The sequence below is a fragment of the Anabrus simplex genome, chromosome 3 (assembly GCF_040414725.1).
Source record: "Anabrus simplex isolate iqAnaSimp1 chromosome 3, ASM4041472v1, whole genome shotgun sequence".
Classification (NCBI taxonomy): Eukaryota; Metazoa; Arthropoda; class Insecta; order Orthoptera; family Tettigoniidae; genus Anabrus; species Anabrus simplex.
The window spans coordinates 66467913-66490762 of record NC_090267.1 but is presented as its reverse complement, the minus strand read 5'-3'; the positions used below and the strand labels follow the sequence as shown (position 1 = coordinate 66490762).

General features: G+C 42.3%; 1 protein-coding gene across 1 annotated transcript in view; it reads left to right on the top strand.

The window, feature by feature from the left end:
- The window catches only part of LOC136865971 (glutaredoxin domain-containing cysteine-rich protein CG31559), a 493946-nt gene that overhangs the window by 386836 nt on the left and 84260 nt on the right, over positions 1–22850 (top strand). Inside the window, exon 2 of the mRNA XM_067142549.2 lies at positions 15408–15641. Within this exon, the coding sequence (XP_066998650.2) occupies positions 15408–15641 (234 nt within the window). The remainder of the gene's footprint in view (positions 1–15407; positions 15642–22850) is intronic.

The window sequence follows — 22850 nt, the reverse complement described above, 5'->3', positions numbered from 1 at the left end:
ATCTGCTGCCTGTCGTGAGGGGCGACTAAGAAGGAAAGTCTCATATGTTTTATTTGGGAGTACCGGGCGAGATGGCCGTGCGGTTAGGGGCGCGCAGCTGTGAGCTTGCATGCGGGAGATAGTGGGTTCGAACCTCACTATCGGCAGCCCTGAAGACGGTTTTCCGCGGTTTTCCATTTTCATTTCAGGCAAATACTGGGGCTGTACCTTAAATAGGGCCACGGTCGCTTCCTTCCCACTCCTAGGTCATTCCTATACCATCGTCGCCATAAAACATATCTGTGTCGCGCAACGTAAAGCAAGTTGTAAAATGTTAGGAGTTCTGGCTGGCGACCATGGGGCCTCTAGTTGAGCGTGGTATTGCTTCCACTTGTTTACTTGGCTCCTTACTTTCATCTTTCCTGTCTGTCCTCCCTTGGTCAACTTTTATTCTCTTCCGAACCTGATTTGCGAGTCCCGTGATAGATTCTTCTGATTAGTGTTGCGAGATTTCATATGCTACGCCCACTCTATACGTTCTGGGTGCACCAATGCAATGCATGTAGTGTCTGCGAGATAAGATCTGATGGGTGTGTTTTGGCTACAAACTGTGCGTACTTTCGAAATTCGGTGTAGCCCGTGCAATGCGTGTTGGCATGCAGCCACGCATCGGACATGAGCCTCAGTGGATTGTCGGTTTACATTCCCCGGGTCCTCCTGCCTGGACTGTGGATATCATGGAACACACTTTGACTTTGCATTCGAATGTAGGCATCAAAATGTAATGATTTAATGAAACTTCACTCATAGAATGGAAATCACAAATTAAATACGAGAACTGGGGCATAAGTCATGATTTTTTTCCCCATGAATGTGGGATCTGCCAGACAAATGGAAATATAGGGCCGATTGCAGGAACGATGACAAGTTTTAAGCCTTAGACAACGTCTACCTAAACACCGTCTAAGTCGAGCACGATCTTCCATTGCATAAACAATGTTCAGCCAGTGTTTAGCTAGCCGTCGTTTAAAGTTTCAATATTGGTTCGAAAATGGAAATAGAAGTATCCTCCATGGATTGTCGCAACCAATGAAATTCATCGGTGCGTGCGCCAAACGTTAGTCAGCTGTCGTTTTCCTACACATAGGCTAACTTATTCTCTTTGCTACACATTATTAAAAATGGCTGAGCATGAGTGTAACTTGCACAAATATAAGAATATTGCTTTCGGTGGAAATAAAATCTCATAATATTATCAACACTAAAGGGGCACGCTACCGCACGAGAAAGTGTAGCTTTGATTATAGTGTTGTTACGGTGAATGTAATCTAAATAGCATCTGCGAGGGGAAGATGAAACTACGATTCGTGGTACATAACCTCTTTATTACGATTCACTCCCCAAATTTGAGGTTAAACAGTGTTCTCGGCAGTGTTTAAACATGGGCGAGTGAACATCGGTTTTAGACAGTGTCTAAGCGATAAATAACGTTTTTGCAATCCGGCAACCATTTAACCGTAAATATTGCCTAAATACCGTTTCTGCAATCGGCTCATGCAGATGGTAGGGGGGAAGTCAAGGTGGTGTGGAGTAGTTTTACCAGGTGTAGGATACAGAGCGAGTAAATTTACCGAGCTCGATAGCTGCAGTCGCTTAAGTGCGGCCAGTATCCAGTAATCGGGAGATAGTGGGTTCGAGCCCCACTGTCGGCAGCCCTGAAGATGGTTTTCCGTGGTTTCCCATTTCCACACCAAGCAAATGCCGGGGCTGTACCTTAATTAAGGGCACGGCCGTTTCCTTCCACTTCCTAGGCCTTTCCTATCCTATCGTCGCCATAAGACCTATCTGTGTCGGTGCAAAAAAAGCGAGTAAATTGTTAGCCATGAAATTCTTGTGCTGCAATATGTTTATGCTCAGACCGTACAGTAATATTTACGGCAAACCCTGAAAGTACTCCCCTAGATTGTCCACAACATATTGTCAAAGAAGCGGCAGGCGTCGGATAACCGCCGCCTCACCATGTGTGAATTTTTCTATCTCATGTTTCACAGCGTTGGCCATGTCCTCTCCTGTGCCAAACCGTCCCCCACGCAATGGTTCTTTCACTTTGGGGACCAGGTCAAAATCGTATGGAGGCAGGTCCGGTAAGTATGGCGGGTGTTCCGGTACTTCCCACTCTTAGCGCTGAAGATGCCTCTGAGTCATTCTGTCGATGGTTCGTTTTTTCAAGGCTTGTTTCTGCTTGTAATTCTAGTAGTTTCCATCTACTGTCCACATCCATGCACTACATCTGACACATCAGTTCGGAGACTAACAGGTCTTCCGGAACGTCGCACGTCGCTGCTTGTTTCACGCCCGTGCTGAAGCGTTCTGGCCATCTCACAACGTTCAGAAGGGTATTATTCCCCACAGCTTCCACAAGCTCTCCGTGATATGCTTTCGCGTTACGACCCCGGCGAACGGTCAGTTTGTTGTACACACGCCGTTCTTGCCTTGTCAGATCCATTCTGCACGGAGTTCGGCTAATAACTGGAGTCCCATCGCCCTGTGCGAGGTACTTGTCCATTCCACCGCAATCTCGTGCGCATTCATGTGTTGTGAGTATCATGCTTTCTAGGACATATGACCGGTGTATGGTAGCGCTGTGCAAATGTGAGAAAAAATTAATTGCCATAACTTATGCCCGAACCCTCTTAATAATAATAATAATAATAATAATAATAATAATAATAATAATAATAATAATAATAATAATAATAATAATAATAATAGCGAACGAGTTGACTAGGCGGTAGAAAATAGCAGAATAATGGATCTCTGCTTGGTGGTTCATGGCTGAGTTTTAATTAATTTTATCGAAAAATGCCAAATATCCACCGTAACTCCGGCTTGTCATAAAAAGGCGACTAAAAGAGTCCCCAGGAGCTCTTAACTAGGGAGCGTGGGTTGGCGTCCACTGGAACCTTAGCTGAGTCCTGGCATTGATTCCATTTATTTCCATGTTCCTCACTTTTCATCTATCCTATCCGACCTCCCTTGGTCAACTCTTGCTCTTTTGCGACACCGATAGTATTCGATTTCCGAGGCCTAGGGAGTTTTTCACTTTCACACCCTTTGTGTCCCTTCCCTTTCTTTTACTGATAATTTCATTCTTCGATATGTCGGATCTCTTCCATTTCCCTTCTGATTATTATTAACAGAGGGTGGTTGGCCAGTTGTACTTCCTCTTGAAACAATAACCACCACCACTTCTGCTGCCAGAGATCTTTTACATGCCGACATCGAACTTGAGCGTGAGACATTTGGTCAGGGATACAACTGGGGTGGAGAGCCAGTACCTCGCCCAGGTGGCCTCACCTACTATTCTCAACAGGGGTCTTGTAGTGGATGGGAGGATTGGAAGGGATAGACAAGGAAGAGGGAAGGAAGCGGCCGTGGTCATAAGTTAGGTACCATCCCGGCATTTGGCTGGAGAAGTGGGAACCACGGAAAACCACTTCGACGATGGCTGAGGCGGAAATCGAATCCCCTCTACTCAGTTAATCTTCCGAGGCTGAGTGGACCCCGTTCCAGCCCTCGAACCACTTTTCAAATATCGTGGCAGAGGCGGGAATCGAATCCAGCATTTCGGGAACGGCAGCTAATCACGCTAATCACTATTATTATTATTATTATTATTATTATTATTATTATTATTATTATTATTATTATTATTATTATTATTATTATTATTATTATTATTTAGGAAGCGAAAATTTATTCTATGAAGTCTACTACTTATTTACTCAAGTTCACAACTTCTTTCTACTACGACTCTGTAAAATCAGTAAATGAGTAGCCTACATTCTCTTACAGTCGCTTTTCGAAATAAAGTTTTAGAACTATGACCTACTCCTTAGGTACCGGTACCTAGTACCTACAACAGATGAGGTCTAAGGAGGATACTCACGATACTCAAAAAGGCTCTGTTATACAGTAGAGGTCTTTCTGATCTAAGAGGAGCCGCGATGGCTTTCGGCATCATCAGGTAACATAGTTTGTTACTACGAAATAGTGATTTGTAACGGCAGGCAATCCAGTAAAACTTCTTTTCACAATAGTTCGTATTTAACAGGCTCGTAGCAATGAGGTGATATCTGAATGACGAAGAATCTTGCCTTTGTTTGGGCCCAGATGATCACCTAACAGAGTTCAGAAGAAAATAAAAAAAAACGTAATAAAATTCACTGTCAATAGTGGTGATGTGCTGGCATTAACTGCAACAAGCTAGGGGATCGTTCAAACATCCCGTTCCTGTGTAACACTTGATAGTATGTTTAGAGAGTAGTCTATGCTCGCCTACATTTCTCTTGAGTGTTCCGTGATGTTAAGACACTTTGCCAGGAATTTCCCAAGACTTGTTGCCTATTCCACACACGTGAGAGCTGCTAGAACGTCACCATACTGGAATTTGTGGATCCTAAACAGCGGCCTGAAAATGCTGAAACCAGACCATTGGAGTACGATATCAAAGCTCTCACTATGTGTCTCCACGAGTTGATACGAATATCCAGTCTTAATACCCTGACGAAAACCCAGTGTTGCCTCGATATAATTGGGATATGTTGAAGGAAGTTTTTAAAAAATAAAACATATCTTGTATGTTAACATCCGCTCCTTTCAGAAGTTCTTAAATCTCACAGAATCGTCAGATTCAAACTGAAGGATGTGGGACTTAAAGGGAATGAGATCTTCAGGTTACTTAAGATTTATGTTCTGGTATGCAGAAAACATTGCGCTTGTTCAATGTCATCCCTGGAGGGAAAGTATAAGAATGCAACATAAACTCCGTCGTTGAAGTCGAAGACACACTTTACTGATGGTCACTGGTGGGGCCGTCCAAATAGATACATTTTTTTCTGGAGGCTTTCACGTCACAATAACACAACTAGGTTTCCGACGACATTGGGCTAGGGAATGGCTAGGACTAGAAAGACGTAGCCATGGCCTTATTTAAGATACAGCCCATGAATTTTCGTGGTGTGAAAATGGAAAACGAGGGACAGCTGTCTTCAGGACTGCCGAAGGCGGAATTCTTTTTTTTTTAACTTGCTTTACGTCGCACCGACACAGATAGGTCTTATGGCGACGATGGGATAGGAGTAGGCTATTGTCAGGAACGAGGTCGAGGAGGCAATTACTAGACACCAGAGTTCACTCCTGGCATGGGACCTAGTTACTAACTCACCTAAAATGGCATTCACCTCTGTGTCTTTAAACAATTCTTATCCTTTAGAAATAATTATTAACTAATATATTGCAATTGGGAGATATTCCGGTGGCCATGCCTACTTACAGGAATATAAAAACGGTATATTTAAATATAAATTACGTAAATAGTAACGACAAAAATACAACAGATAATTGCATTTAGCCAACATATTACAAGCCGTTATATCAAGCTACGTGGTGAAGACGTGACAGTTAAATATTACGCACCAATAGTGTAACATTCCTGGTCTAGAAAGTCAAGAACAACGACCGAGATGATTCATCTTGCTGACCACACGACACCTCGTAATCTGCAAACCTCCGGACTGAGCAGCGGTCACTTGGTAGACCAAGGTCCTTCAGGGCTGTAGTGCCATGGGGTTAGGTTAGTAGCATAACCTTATTAAAAGCACTTTGCATAGACATTCATGCGAATTTTACAATAAATAACTTAAAATATCTCTTAACATCTAGCGGAATAACGCGGTTACCAAACATTTACAAAATATTCCAAGTAGTGTAAAATAATTTACTACTCATTCATATATACATTCTCATATAACTTAAATATTTCCAATACTTATCCCTATGATTTTCAGTAGATCGACAGGAACAGTACTAGAAATAAGTATTGTCCGTCTCTGTGGTCATAAAAGTTATAGCTGTCAGGTAGAATTTCGCAGGGCGAATCCATACCAACGCTACGGGCAATTTTGGTATACACTCGGTAAGAGTACATGATGTGTGTGCTTTAGTGCTACCTAACGTCTCGGAGTTGATATTAGGCTAGGTCGGGCTAGATAGGAATATGCTCTTCTCCGAAGCTTCGTAGCTCAGGCGTCTGGAGCGTGTATATTTCACGTAGAAGGAAGTGTGTTCGAAATAGTAAAATCAAATTGTTATAAGGAAAGATGATGATTATGATGATGATGATGATGACGACGACGACGATTCTTCTTCTTCTTCTTCTTACTATTATTTTTATTATTATTTCGTAATCCCTCTACTGACTGGCAGGGATTCCTCCAGCAACTCGTACCACGTCTGCTGAAGAAAAGACCCCTCCTACGGCAGAGAGCGTGCTTCTGGAAAACTCCATAATAATTTAGAAGGCTTCCAAACCCACTGAAACCCATCCAACCACCTAGAAGACTACCATTCCGATGATTCACAGGAAATGTTGGGCTGTGCCCTTCTCTACGCATTCCACAGTGCTGATTCTCAAACCTCGTGAGTCTTCCTCACTGATTACACATTTTTTTAAATCTTATTGAAGCTTCAATGCACTAATGTTGATATTTTATTTCCCCCTTTTACATCTTTATATTACAGTATGCGTATATCTAATTATCTTAATAATACAGTCACCTTATTCAGTTGAATACTCAATAGAACTCAATGACACAGAGCAAGTGGCTGTGAGGTTTGGGTCACGTAGCTGTTAGCCTGCATTTGGGCTCTGTCGGCAGCTCTCAAGATGGTTTTCCATGTTTTTCCATTTTCATACCAGGAAAATGCTGGGACTGTACCTTAATTAAGGCCACGCCTGCTTCCTTCCCACTCTCAGCCCTTTCCTATTCCAATGTAGCCGTAAGACCCATCTGTGTCGGTGCGACGTAAAGCAAATTGTTGTTGAACTCGGTGACGATACTCTTCCTATGTTCCTGTGGGTTGTTCTTGTGTTTGATTCTGGGGACACCGTATCTTACTACTTACGAGGGGCGTTCAGTATATAATGCAACACATTTTATTTCTCGGCCAATTTCAGTTTTAAAAATTGAAATTTTTTGGGACTTTTTCATATTCCTGCTTCGTCTCGTAGAGTTTAATTAATTTCCGATAGGTGGCATCGCTATAAATAGCCTTTAAAGTGGCGTCTGTAACGGAGGTGCGTACCAAACAGAGAACAATTATTGAGTTTCTTTTGGTGGAAAACCAGTGCTCCACAGATTATTCATAGGCTCTTGCAGAATGTCTACGGAGACCTGGCAGTGCACAAAAGCACGGTGAGCTGTCTACGCGACAACACAAGACTAGACAAGTCTGTGCACCCGACAGGAGCTCACAAAACTTCAGTGGACTCTTCTTACTCATACACCCTCCAGCCCGATCTCGCGCCTTCTAACTTCCATCTCTTTGGCCCAGTGAAGGATGCTCTCCACGGGAAGCGTCCGGCTCCAAAGCTAAATGGTTAGCGTACTGGCCTTTGGTCACAGGGGTTCTGGGTTCGATTCCCGACAGGGTCGGGAATTTTAACCAACATTGGTTAATTTTCCTGGAACGGGGGGCTGGGTGTATGTGTTGTCATCATCATAATTTCATCCTCATCACGACGCGCAGGTCGCCCTACGGGAGTCAAATCAAAAGACCTGCACCTGGCGAGCCTAACCTGTCCTGGGATCTCCCGCCACTAAAAAAGCCATACGCCATTCCTATTCCACGGGAAGCACTACGTGGATGACGGGCATGTTATCGATGTAGCACGACCATTTGAGTGGTACCATGCAGGCATACAGGCTCTCACATTACGGTGGTGTAAGGCCATAACATTGGACGGAGATTATGTTGAAAAATAGGGTATTGTAGCAAAGATATTGGGGAATAACATGGTGTATTTGAATTTTCAATAAAACCAGCCCGCTTTTAGAAAAATAAAATGTTGCATTATATATTGAACTCCCTTCGTATTTACAGTTCTGTACGATGACTTACTACTGGCTTAACCCTTCTTTAGTCGTGCGAAAATTATTACGTTACTAGTCGCGCACGGAGGTAACCTCCGGGGCTAAAAATGCGCGTAATTTTCGTCCTTTGAGATGTTGTTTTGGCATGTTCGTTTGCAGTATTCTTCGGTATAATTAAAAGAAACCATTTTAAGTATTAGTAGGTTATTCTTACACAGTTTGTTTGATCTAAAATCAGAATACTGTAGACCTTAACTGTGACGAATGGTCTTATGATATTACCTACGACGATCACATCATACGAAATATGAAATAATATTTTTCTAAAATACGTTTAGAAGAACAGAACAACAAAGTCATCGACCTAGAAAATAAATAATATGCACTAAAATATAAGGTTTATTGCTTATTTGCACACGGGGGAAACGTCCAGGTGATGTCACTTGTCACAACAATTATCCCACACTCGCTCAGAGGATGCACGATCGCGCCGAAATGCTGACAGGACGAGTCCAAATGAACAAGGAGAAAGGTATAGGGGTGGGGAGACCAACAGTTCAACTGAGAAGTTCAGTACCGTGCAAAATGTAATCGGCCCGGAGGAAATCTCCGTGAGCGACAAAAGGAGGGTTAACGTAAATGCAGCACCAGGACATTCCACTGAAATGTATTTAGATGCTTTCATACGGGGCCTTTTGTTTCCTTGCCGCGAACTGAATACTGTACTAGTGCTCTGGAGTTGGTTACCGGTACCACTAACTATGAACGGGGATTCTTTGAGAATATTGTTGGTGAGATGAGCGCGTGTTCAGGATGTTAAAACCATAATTAATAAGCATTCCACAGAAGATCACATCAGAGAGAAATAGGAACGTTACACTAGAGTTTCAATACGTTAATTAATCTCTTAAGTGTAACAGAAGCATGATTGTCCTTTAACCTGGTACGTGGCTTGCGGGAGAGACTAGTGGTCTCATTGGAATGTGAGGCTGCACCTAATAATTGTCGCTCGCCCAGACGACCTTCAGTGGCTTACTGCAGACAGTTCTTTGTTTCCTTGCCTCGAACTGCTGGACTAGTGTTCTGGAGTAGGTCACCACTAAATACTAACGGGCTTCTTTGAGAATATTGTTATTGACGAGGGACGGCATGTAACGCATGTTCAGGTAGCGGGAGATGAGAGGACGACTCGCTGCTTGCTGAGAAATGGCTGTAGTACGTGGAACTTTGCAGAATATGGCTGACGAGGAATAGGCGTAGCTTTTTTCCAATCCAATTAAGTACGCTATTACGTGGTTGTGTTTAGGGAAGTGAGAGGATTTTATTTTAATAGTTGTTGTTGTTTGTTATGAACTTACCTCTCGAAGAAAAATCCATAGTTCTAGACTTTCAGGCAAGCAACTCAGCGTTGAAAACATCCTAGGGATACGACGTACACATTTTTAGGTAAATAAAATATAATAAAGTATGAGGATATATTCGTTATTTATTCCTAAAAATTACAATCTTTTTCTTAATCATCGTTATCCGGTCGATTAGATTAGCAGTTTGCCTTTTTCTACCACTACGAGTGCTAATGTGAGTCATTGCATTGTTTCACTTAGGCACCAATACGAGCGCTAATGTGAGTCAATGTGAGTTTCATGTAAGCCCTTATTAACTATATTCGATGTGGACATTTTTAAAATAATAAAAAACGCCGTAGGTTATTGAAACAAGGAAAACATTACAGAAAGAATGATGTAAATAAGTTAATTTGGCAAGGATTAAAATAAAAAATAAAACGATTAAAAAACAAGTGATTTTATGCTTTTTTTTCGGAACTGCATTTAAGCCAAAACTGATTTTTGAAATGTATTTTCTTTTTGATAGATTTATCGAAGACTCACAATTTGAAGACTTTCCGGGCCCTTTAGCCCTTCAACTTTTGGCACAATTGAGAAAATTGCTTAATTTTATGTTTTTCGTAGTATGGGGACCCAAAAATCAAAAATTAAACCGAACCCAACACGTGCTGTTATTTCTCTCTGCTATAACAACCAAGTAACAGGTTTATATTCAGTAAATACAAACAAAAATACGATTTTACATAGATAGATGTCCGACTCCTTGGCTGATTGGTCAGCCTACTGGCCTTCGGTTTAGAGGGCCCCGGGTTCGATTCTCGCCTGAGTCAAGGATTTTAACTTTGTATAGTTAACTTCTCTCGCTCGCGGGATGAATGTTTGTGTTCACCTTAATACCACATCACACTGGAAAACATCACAGAAACACGCAATAGTGAATACATCCCTCCACATGGGATTGACATCTGGCCTTAACAATAGGCTAAATCTATACGAAATGTCGACCCCAGAGAAACGGAAAAAGGCCAGGAATATTAATATTATTAATAATAAATCTATCTATATAGACAGCATTTTAGTTTTGTCTGTACAGTTTAAACGTTTTGCCTCATTTTTCACGTTTATCTCGAATTAGGGGAAAACACGTCGAAAGCTGATTAAGTTAAATTTCTGTTTGTCTGTTTGTTGCGATATTGGGGGAAAACAGCTGGTATAATCTCCCGAATTTCGTTATTCAAGTTCCGGTATAGCCGAGACGAGCAATTGGCATACGGTGGCGTAGCAATATTAAGGAGACCAAAACTAGGAAATATCGTATCTATTTTAATATTAGCTATACTGAAAAGCTATGCCTAGGTCTATACAAGTTGTGCTTGATCTAATTTTTGGATCTTTTATGTTGCAAAATTCTTGCAAATTTCTTATTGCGAGTAGCAACGGAAGACATGGTAAAAGGAAAACGAGGAAGGGGAAGGAGGAGATACCAGCTATTAGACAGCATTAGGAAAGGAAAGGAAGGATATGCAGAGGTAAAGAAAAGTACACAAGGCAGAGAGATATGGAGGTCACAAGCATGATTGGACCCGCAAAAAGACGGAACAACCTGTGATGGTGATGATGACGATGTGCATGTGTTCCTACCGTACTGGGAACAATAAGGGAAATATTCGCGATTATTTAATTTTTCACAAACTTTTAAATATTCCCGAAAGTATTAGTTCTATCTAAAAGCTGTGCATAAGAATCGTTATTGAAAACAGTTATTGAAAATGCAATATTGTTATCGCGCTTTTCTATAGTGGTTAACAACCGGCACCTCAAAGAGCTACCTAGAAGGCAGTGAGATGGGAAGAGGAGGAAGCGAAGTTGTCGGTTTTCTTTCTGCAGTGCAACGAATAGTAAAATCACCCATATTCTCTAGCGAACTAGTACAGTATGAAATAAAGACAACGAGATATTGCAACTCAGCGAGTCACTTCACACGGACTTGACAAGAAACTGTCATCCAGTAATCTCAGGTTTTCACTGGATACATCAGGGCTCTCAGTGGTGCGGCTTGAGTCAAAGAATATTATTCTCCCTAGTCTACTGAAACTCTTATTGGTGCGAGACAGTGCAAGGAACATCCAAGCAAGACCGACTCCAATCCTCAGATCTTAATGCTACTCACGATCGTTCAAAGATGGCGAATCGAGCAACCGGACTTGTTGAAAATGTGGGGTTGTTTTGGTTTGTTGTTATCGTATGTAGTTGGTATAATTTCATGAAAGATGACGATAAATGTTAGTTTCTGTGTAGAATATAAGTGTGCGAGTGTATTTATATGAGTCAGTGGACACTTCAAGATCGATAATTATACGCAGTAATGTAAGATGTTTTTGTTTTGATCGTGTTGTGAACCAGATTTAAGTCTAACTATGACAATGCCTCTCATACAACTATTCTTAGGTTTTCTACGGAATAAAACATTAAGAGAGAAATGGATTAGGAATATACATCGTGATTTTCAAGTCGATGACAAAACTGTAGTGTGCATACATCATTTTAAGAATTAAGTCTGAGGTTAGGGAAGACTTTTCTTTAATTGTAAACGCTGAACCTCTTCGTGTTCCTTGAAAAATATTAATTTAGAAAGCATATAATTGATATCGGAGTTTGGCTATATCTTGGAGTATAACAAAACGTATACGTGTGACAGATGGAGTAATCTGTATACTGCCACACAGAAGAAATAGTGACTTGGAGGGATTTGCTGGGTTTGTAACGCAGGGTTTTGCACTACCAACACCTTCCGATTCACGCTGTTGTTACCCGTTATCAAGCAGACTACACCGAACTGAACCTCGTCCATGTGGTTAAATGTCAATGTTTTAGAGTCAATAGTTTTCGCACTCATGTTCTTTAATGGGTATAAACCTGTTATATCTTTAGTGTCTAGGTTACCATCATTGTGTGAAGTGCTAATATGCCATATGTCAACATTATGTTAGCATTACCAGGGCCGTTCATTGGGTTAACATAATCATTTCGGGTGTACTTGGGCTGAGTGGCTCAGACGGTTAAGGCGCTGGCCTTCTAACCCCAAGTTGACAGGTTCGATCCTGGCTCAGGCCGGTGGTATTTGAAGGTGCTCAAATACGTCAGCCTCGTGTCGGTAGATTTATTGGCACGTAAAAGAACTGAGGGACTAAATTCCGGCACTTTGGCGCCTCCAAAAACTGTAAAAAAAAGTAGTTAGTGGGACGTAAAGCCAATAACATTATAATTTTGGGTGTATTTCCCTTTCATTGGGTGCTGAATATAAGAAATTGTCCACTACTTCAAAACTACGGCAACAAACTATGTTTCATAGTTCTCATGAGAGCGAATAAATTGAGGAATTTTGCACCTTAATTTATTTTGAAACATTCAAAATGATGTTATAAATATAATTTTAACAGTTTTATCATGCATTTTCATCTATTTAGTGAAGTGAAATCTAAGAGGAAACGTTATTTGACTAATTGAAATTTCTAAATAATCAGCTTGTTCTCTTTTCTAGTAGAATATATGTGATTCTAGTTGATTATAATTATATGGTGCACACTTGTTGGAGAAGCGTTTTCATACGCGAAAAAGTGATTTTCCCTATGATGTTACATTTATCATGTTCAATTAACGCCGTTTGTATAATATGTATGTGATATTTTAGTGCTATCCAATACCGGCAGTCCGGCTACTTCAGCCGCCATGTTTTTTTAAAATATTATGGTAATGAAAATGAAATGGCGTATGGCTTTTAGTGCCGGGCGTGTCCAAGGACAAGTTCGGCTCGCCAGATGCAGGTCTTTTGATTTGACACCCGTAGGCGACCTGCGCGTCGTAATGAGGGTGTAATGAATGGTGAAGACACACGTACACCCAGCCCCCGTGCCAGCGAAATTAACCAATTGTGGTTAAAATTCCCGACCCTGCCGGGAATAGAACCCGGGACCCCTTTGAGCAAAGGCCGGCACGCTAACCATTTAGCCATGGAGCCGGACAATAGTACGGTCTGAGGATTGGAGTCGGTCTTGATCCAAGCCGGGCCAATAAGAAGCACAATAATGCAATGTTTAGGTTCCATATATGTTTACAGTAATAGTTATAGTAACGGTGATATTCACTAATGTACATTTGTATACAAGCGTATCGGTATATAACACTCCGGTAATACGGCTGACCAATCGGAATGCATTCTCGAAAAGTATGGCCGCTGATGGCCTCTGCCTTTTGCGAAAGTGCTGCCATATGGTATGATTTGTAGTAAATATGACAATTGATTGGCACTTGTTTCTGCATAAATGGAGGGAAAGATTGTTTGAATAGTGTCAACATGTGGTCAGTACGTTCTAGAGCACTGACTGCAGATCATTGATCGCTGACTTGATAGAATCCTTCATAATTCATAAATAATATTATAACACGTAAAAGAACACATCTAATCCTCATTCTTTCTGCTAACCAAGCTAGGAAAGTCTAGCTTGTACAAAGCCACAGGTTATGTAATAGTAAATGTGGACTGATAAGAGCACCAGTATGATTTCCTAAATGCAGATCAATGATGATTGACTTCGTAAGTCCTTCATAAATCATCAATTATATTATAAGTAAAAGACATCCCTAATTCTCATTCTTTCTGCTAAGAAAGCTTGAAAAGTGTAACACCTTATACAAAACTAGGCCTATAGGTTACGTAATTGTAAAGGTGGACTAATAACAACACTGCCTCGGTTTTTTGAGTAACATAACCGGCCGGGTCGGGGGTTTTAACCTTCATTGGTTAATTCCAGTGGCTCGGGGGCTGGGTGTTTGTGCAGTCTCCAACATCCCTGCAACTCACACACCACACATAACACTATCCTCCACCACAATAACACGCAGTTACCTACACATGGCAGATGCCGCCCACCCTCATCGGAGGGTCTGCCTTACAAGGGCTGCACTCGGCTAGAAATAGCCACACGAAATTATAAATTATTATACCTGAAATCTTAAACGCAGAAATTAAAAAAAAATCGTGTTATTTTGTATTAGAGTATTAAATATTGCTTTGATCAATTTAATACTTCTATTTTAGTTATCAGACAAACTATGGCGTGAGTAAGCTGGATTCAATCACAGATGCCCTCATGAGCTGATGAACGTAAACAGACTAGTCGTCACCATCACCAAAGCGAGAGGATTATGGGAATACAAGCGGCCACGGCCGCAGACACTGCGAGAATGCGCTGTGATTGGCCAGGTCGTATTATCGTATTATCGAGACGCTTGTCATTTTTAGTGCCAAGCTCATCAACGGGGAGTATGGAAATATTGTTCAGCCATCATGGTACCGCCTAATTAAATGGCACGGTGATAGTGATTGTTGTTGCTGTTGAGCTTGTTTCTATAAAAGGGTATAAAACAACGTGAACCGGGCGAGTTGGCCGTGCGCGTAGAGGTGCGCGGCTGTGAGCTTGCATCCGGGAGATAGTAGGTTCGAATCCCACTATCGGCAGCCCTGAAGATGGTTTTCCGTGGTTTCCCATTTTCACACCAGGTAAATGCTGGGGCTGTACCTTAATTAAGGCCACGGCCGCTTCCTTCCAAGTCCTAGGCCTTTCCTATCCCATCGTCGCCATAAGACCTATCTGTGTCGGTACGACGTAAAGCCCATAGCAAAAACAAAAAAAAAACAAAAAAAAAACAACGTGATCTTTAGACTCTATGATCAGGAAGATCCCGAAAATATGTAATTTGGGTTTGGGCTTTCATATCATCAGGAGTGGTAGGTCAAAATTCCATTGGGTAGTACAGCTGGTTATATTATAAGTTCTTAACATGTCGGAATTTAAACACAATGTAACGAGATTCGTTTCTTTCATTAAGTACCATGTCATTATAATAATCTACTTTGTTGAAAATATCATAAATGTATATTCACATTTTGAAGAACCTTTATTCTTATTTTATTCTGCAAAACCATTGTTTTATATTTGTTTCTGGTATTATTGTATTTTTGAGGGTGTTCAAAGTAGTAAATTTGCCTTATACTAATCGCACCTACTCTACGCTTTGCTTGTACTGATACTTTTTGTCCGAAACACAAGACAGAACCTTTAAAAGTATGCTGGTGTATGTGTTGCAGAATTACAAGGAGAAGGAGGCTGGCAAGGTGGTGGTGTACACGACCACGATGGGTATCGTGCGGGAGACGTACCAGGAGTGTCTCAAGGTGAAGAAGATCCTGCGCACCTTGCTGGTCAAGTACGAGGAGCGGGACGTGTTCATGAGCCGTGAGGTTCAGTCCGAGATCCGAGAGCGCATGCACTGCGACGTCATCCTGGTACCACAAGTCTTCGTGGAGGGCCAGCACATAGGGGTGAGTCACCTCTCTCGTTTATGTTTCTGGATTTAGCTATCCGGGCACCACACGTCTTGGTGGAGACCAAGGACCAAGGGGGAAGTTTTCATTCCCCTTCCCGAAGGGAAGGGGCGGGCCACCTAGAAGGTTACGCCTTCTCTCTGGCCAGGAGATTTGGCGGGGTTTGGGGATTTTAAAGGATTGGAAGATGAAAGGATGGTGTTTTTAATTTTAGTGGTGTGGAGGATTGGCCTCTTGGCTAAGGTGGAGTCTCTGCTCTTGTGCTTTTTATTAGATACCTAGATACATACATTACAAGTTATTAGATTTACATTTATAAGATACATTGCATATTACAATTGGTGTGATGATTGAGTTACAATTCTTGTTTATTCAGCTGTTAGGGAGTAGTAGGTTGAGGATTTGTTGGTAGAAGAGGGTTATGTTGGCGAGGGATGTGAGTAGGAGGTGTAGGAGGTGGGATTTGTTAGTCGGATTCGGAAGGTGGTGTTGCGGGGGTTGATGAGGACGGTTGCTTGGTGGGTGGGGGCGGGTGGGAGATTGTTGAGGTGAACGGGATGATTTCACCCTGTAGTGCCTTCCAAACAGTTGAATTCCTTGTTGAATAAGAAGTTGGGCGTCTTCTTGCGGTTGGAGTACGAGGCGCACCATGTATGTGGGCCCGGCTGAGTTGTATATTCTGATTGCCTTCTTCAGTTGTGTTCCTGATCGTTGAGATTCGTGGCAGATGAGTTCTGCTGGGTTGACTCCCCGGACGACTACGCTGCTGGTGGACTCGGGCGCTGGTGGAGGTGTCCTGTTGGGCTCGGGAGCTGGTGGAGGTGTCTGTCTTCCTGCGTCTGTTGTCATAGAGGATTGATCATCTTCTGGCGGCCGGTGAGGACTGGGACGGGGGAGTAATAGGAGACGTCATGATAGGGGAGGAGTGAGTCATCACTGAGGTGGTTATGGGAGTGTTGGTGGAGGAGCGGACTGGGTCAGTGGCGATGGTGGTAGTAATGGTGGTGGTTGTGGTAGTGTATAGATGGGTTAGCGGGTGACGTGGTGGGGTATATGGAGGAGGTGGCCTTGCTATTGGTTGCTCCAGTTGTTGGGGTGGCTTGGTTCCCGGGTCCGGTCCGAGGTCATTTGCCATGTGTGGTGGACATGGCTCGGCAAAGTGCGGCTTTCCAGATCCCAAATCTTATGGCTGTCTGGACGGCGCGTTCTGATGCTAGTAGGATGAGGACTGTCGGTGGGTTGGTAATTCACTTGTATCCGGCATAAATTGGTTATGTGGATTCCTTCGTTCTTGAGGTATGTGAACAGGGCAGCTTCTGAGAAGGATAGATCTACGCCAGGTAAAATACAGTTGGGCATGGTGGGGGGAGGCCGACTTCCAGTTTGGTGTCTTGGCCTGATTTTGCTTTATTGTCACGGCTAGGGTACGAAGTGGAGGCTGGAGTGCTCCCTAGCCGTAGTAAAAGTGGCGCAGATCGTATTCCGAGTTTTTTCAGGTGGAGAGCCAGCACATGCACAGAGGGGTGAATCAGTCTTCCGGTTTATGTGTCTTCATGGAGGGTCAGAACATAGGGATGAATCAACCTTCTGGATTATGTCTCTTGATTTAGTTATCCTAGCACCACAAGGCTTGGTGAAGGACGTGCACATAGGCACATAGGGGTGAATCAACCGTCTGGTTAAGGTTTCTGGATTTAACTATCCTGGTACCACAAGTTTTTGTGGAGGGTCAGGACGTAGGTGTGAGCCAACCTGTTGGTATTCTGTCAATAACTCGTACCAAAATGTACTCAGCAGCATTCCAGTGAAACATAATATACGGTAGCGAAGAGTACAGTGAAGTTCTCGGAAAGTCTGTTCACAAGTGGGTTTGCTACTTGGATCCTGTAGTCAGAACTGTGTACTAGTTAGATCCCGAGTCGAGAAGCTAAGAGCACTAGATGGGTCCCGGGTCGAAAGTGGAGCAGCACTAATTGGGTCCGAGACATATTACATAATAATACCTGTGCGTACTATAACCTACATCATATAGTGAAACCATGGGACAAATACCGACATTTACCTCCCCCACCGCCCTCCCCCATTTTATGCAGGCATAGGACTGCCATAAGAGACGGTAAGTAAAGTAGATGCTTCACAAATGTAGGCTACTGAATATTCGAATCATCTATTTAGAGTGCGGCTCCATGGCTAAATTATGAACGTTCTGGCCTTTGCTCCAGAGGTTCCTTAATTGGTTAATTGATTAGAAATCATCTTTAGTAGGGCCCCACCGTCACAGATATGCAGGTCGCTTATAAGCCGTCTATTAGAAAAGGACCTGCATCAGGTCTTTCCGGAGGCCATACGCAATCACATTTCTTCACGTCGAAAAGGGTGCAATACGTATTTAGGAGAAATTATAACTTAACATATAACCACAATGAAAATAAACTGACTGGAGCACACAATATCATCAAGAACTCATACAATAAAGAAGGCCTTTCCATAGCCACAAAATTAAAACACTATAAAACAGTCACACAACCAGAAGTAACATACGCAAGTGAAACCATCTTCAAAACAACTAACGCTGGAGAAATAGACATATTACTCAAGATTGAAAGAAGAATAATCAAAACGTGCATAAACAAAAACTACCAACAAAATAGACACCAGAAACTAGCTTCTAATGACAGTCCACACGGAAATGGAACCGCTAATGAGCACAATCAAGAAGAAACGAATCTCATTCTTTGGACATCTACTCCGGACACCAGAAAACAGGATCATCAGGTGAATTGTAAAAAATGATGGAGCAGTAAGCCCAACATTAGTTGGATTACAGATATCAAGGAATATATATGAGGGAACTACAAATTACAATAGAATATTAAAACAAAAACAAAATAGAATCAAGAAACTCACAAACAAACCAAGATGAACAGACGGACATTGGAACTGGTGACTTCAGACTAAGAAGGAAAGTTTCGAGAGAATGAGAAAATACTGGGTTGACAGAAAACTGAAGAACCCTTTTTATAAAACTGTCTAAAGTGGTTCAATGAAGGCCATCAAATGTAAATAAATAAATAAAATAAATAAATAAATAAATAAATAAATAAATAAATAAATAAATAATATTAGACGTTGAAGTGGAACTGCTATTTGGAGGGCGATATTTGAAGAAACACATCCTTTCTGTTTCTGCACTTTCCCAAGGCGTAAGATGCGCCATACAGTGACTTAAGGTTTGCGGATATCAGATAAACATCCCTACAGTTATCTGGAATGTATCCACGTTATCTACATCTTCAAAGGGCTGCCTGGTCAAGGCGGTAAAGGCGTGCTTGTTTCACACGGTAGGACGTGGGTTCGATTCCCCGTCACGAAGACGAAACATTTAAGAAACGAGATTTCCGCTTTCGGAGGTGCATGTGGTGCTCAGGTTCACTCAGCTTACAAAGACGGCTAGATACTCTACCTCAACGAGTGCCGAGGTTACGGATAGTGGAGGCATTTACCTTCCTCCCCTCCAAGAGCCTTCATGGCCTGTACGGAGGTGACTTTTCTTTTATCTCCAATCCCAAGCCTGTGGAATCTCTATAACCGGATATAGTCTAGCGCAATTGATGTAGTACACTACGGTTTTAAAACTAGATATCGAGATGTCTGACTGGTTAGTCTGATACCGAGAAAACAAGAGAAAGTTACGTAGGTATTGTAATGGACATGTGTGTCTGGAGTAAACAAGTGGCAAGGTAAACGGAACGATGTCAAGAAGGCAACAAAATGGTAACAAACTACTTCAGAGAAGGAGCGAGTTTCAACTGGTAATGGTGTCAATCACTGTTCGCACATGTCTACATACGATAGATGAATATTGTTGTTTTGAGTGGGCCATCCACTCGAAGAATGCAGTTATCTGTAAGGAAAGGGAAAGGCAGGAGAAGACCTCGCAAACCTAATTTCGTCATGATCAGACAAGAATAAGAGTTGAGCAACGGAGTTCGGTTACCTCTTTCAAACCCGAGGGTACAATAATAATAAAAAAAGCTCCATATTTTTTCTTTCTGGAAAGGAATGACAAATTACTGGGAAATTTTTTGTACAAATTACATAAATGTCTGAGAAGTGAGGTAAAGGTGTGTGGCACCCTTAAAACTTAAGGACTTACGCAGTGCGTGCCATTTAATTGTTAAAATGTTGTACAATTACACTTAAAATTGGCAGGAGGGCTGGTATGTGGTTGGAATGGTACATGCACCTCACCTCCATTGGGGTTGTGCCTGAAAAGAGCTGTACCACCTCAGGATGAGGACACGAATTTACTTTTTTACTTAAAATTAACTTATAATATAGGTAAAACATAAAAATTAACGATTATAACCCACATCACATAAATGTGCAAACGAGAGAGTTGGCCATGCGTTGTGGTCGCGCAGCTGTGAGCTTGCATTCGGGAGATAATGGGTTCGAGCCCCACTGTCTGTAGCCCTGAATATGGTTTACCGTGGTTTCCCCATTTTCACGTCAGGCAAATGCTGGGGTTGTACCTTAATTAAGGCCACGGCAGCTTCCTAGCCTTTCCTGTCGTATCGTTGCCATAAGACCTATCAGTGTCGGTACGAAATGAAGCAACTTGAAAAAAAAATATCATTCATGTGCTTGATATATTTAGTAACGCGGTTCTTAAATCCCATGCGACCCCATCAACGTCTAGAAAATTTTTACATCCTAGTAGTTGTGTCGTCCTCTGTGGTGTAGTGGTTAGTGTGATTAGCTCCCACCTTCGGAGGCCCGGGTTCGATTCACGGCTCTGCCATGAAACTTGAAAAGTGCTACGAGGGCTGGAATGGGGTTCACTCAGCCTCGGAAGGTCAGCTGAGTAGAGGGCGTTCGATTCCCAACTCAGCCACCCTCGAAGTGGTTTTCCGTGGTTTCAGACTTCTTCAGGCAAATGCCGGGATGGTACCTAACTTAAGGCCACGGCCATTTCCTTCCCTCTTCCTTGTCTATCCCTTCCTAACTTCCCACCCCTACAAGACTCCTGTTAGGCTGTCTGCGCGAAATACTGGTCCTCCTCCCTATTTGTATCCCCCGACCGAAAGTCTCACGTTCCAGGGCGGCCACTAAGGCAGTAGCGGTGCGATCCCTCGCCGAGTCCGACGGTAAAACCAACACTGAAGGGTAAATGGATTAAGAAACCAAGAAAATTGTGTCGTACGTCCGGCCTACAAACATGCCGTGTAAATTCATCTCACATCATCCCGGAGCCCGTATCAATAAACGGGACTAAGGGCTAAACAAACAGCAACAACAACAAACACTACTTGTGTCTTAAGTTACATGGTAGGCCTGTATGCCACGTACGCCTTTCCCGGACATCTAGAAACGAATGAGTATTTTTTCATTTCTTATTCTTAGAAGCCGGTCTCGAAAGCCAAGAATAACGGCCGAGAGGATTCGTCGTGCTGACCACACGACACCTCGTAATCTGCAGGCCTTCGGGCTGAGCAGCGGTAGGTTGGTAGGCCAAAGCCCTTCAAGAGCTGTAGTGTCATGGGATTTGGTTTGGTTTATTCTTAGAAGCTTTTGTGGCATTTGCGTATTTAAATCTTTCAACGTTTACTCTAATTTTGTTCTGCTGTACTGGAGGTTCTTTTAAACTAGTGTCTAGTTCCAGTGCAATTGGAGCATGGAAAAATGTACACTACTATGGGCTGATACGTCTACTCTTGGATCCGCTACCGTTCTCGCGGTGTAAGGAACATAAAACTTGAAATGGTTGAGTTTACTGTTGCTTTAAAAACGTACATTTCGTTCGATAGGATTCAAAAGTCAAGGAGAGGTTACGCTGGGCACTTTCTGGAGAAATATGTATGGTAGACACCCTACAGAAGTAGGTTGGAAGATAACGGAGGTTAAGTTGACTTTCCAAGTTCACGTATTAACTGTGAAATAAATTCCTGCCTTTGGTTGTCATGACATTATTGAAAAGGCGTTCCTAAACGTAAACTATATTTAACTGTGCTCTGTTCATCATGCAAAATCTGCTAGCTGGATTTAACTGAGAATGTATGATAGGCATTTAAGCCTTAAAGGATCACCTAACGGATGGATACGTTATGCAATCCCGCACTCCTACACTGTCAAGTTCCCTCGCAGGTGGCATATGTTCTAAACGTGTGCAGCCACACCATAAAATTATTCGCAGGTGTTGTCTACAATGCTTATTACTTATTACTGTATTAGAAATGCATCTCGTAAACATCGGCATGCTTGCCTAATGAGCGTACCAGCCTACTCAGTTCACCACTCCCAGCGTGTTGTTCTCGAGTACCTAATGGTTAATACATTGGCGTATGCTATCGAAGCTCTGGAGTTCAAAACATGGATTTGATAATTTCAATATTTATTCATGTTTGTACTATACGAGACAGACGAGCAAGTATTATTACTGTCCATGTGGCCCTTCTCTGATGCTGACGTGCCCTTGAGGCCAACTTATTCACGGGAGGAATGTGTTGTCTCATTGAATCTCCATTCTGCTTGGTTGGTGAAGTTTTGCTGCATTAAGGGAGTGTTATGTGATTCATTGTATAATAAGAGGCATAGAGTGGTTAGTCTGCACCCGGCTGCCTTTGCTCCTCAGGAATGAACCTAGTACTCATTTTTGCTGTAGGCTGAGTGAACCCCAAGGCCATGTGCCGCCTCCTAGTGTTATCATGGGGATTGTAAAACTAGGTTAGGTCGATCGTCAGAATACGCTTTGACTGTGTGTGGTGTCTGCCATTGTCCTATTAGCAAATAGCTTAATATCACTGTAGTATCAGTATCAAGCATGTTGAACAGAAAATGATAGTGATAGTGCCAAACAGTTTAGTGCTGATGGCATTCAGAGCGACGGGTTAGCTCTGAAGGGCAATGTTTGTGATATATCAATAACAACTGATACAAAAAATCATCATCAACAACAACAACGTAATCATGTTATGCAGTATACAACTAGGACAAAACATGTGAAGAATAAGAAGGATATATGAAATTTCTTAAATGGGCTGTTATGGATGTGAAAGAAGCACTGGCTGGTATTGCAAAGCAGATACTGTCCCTGATGTTAAGGATGTTGCAACAAACAGGCATTTAATATCGACTGCAAACAAAATATGCACCACTTGTGTCTGTTGACGTAGAACATTCCTTTTCTATGTATTGTACCCTACA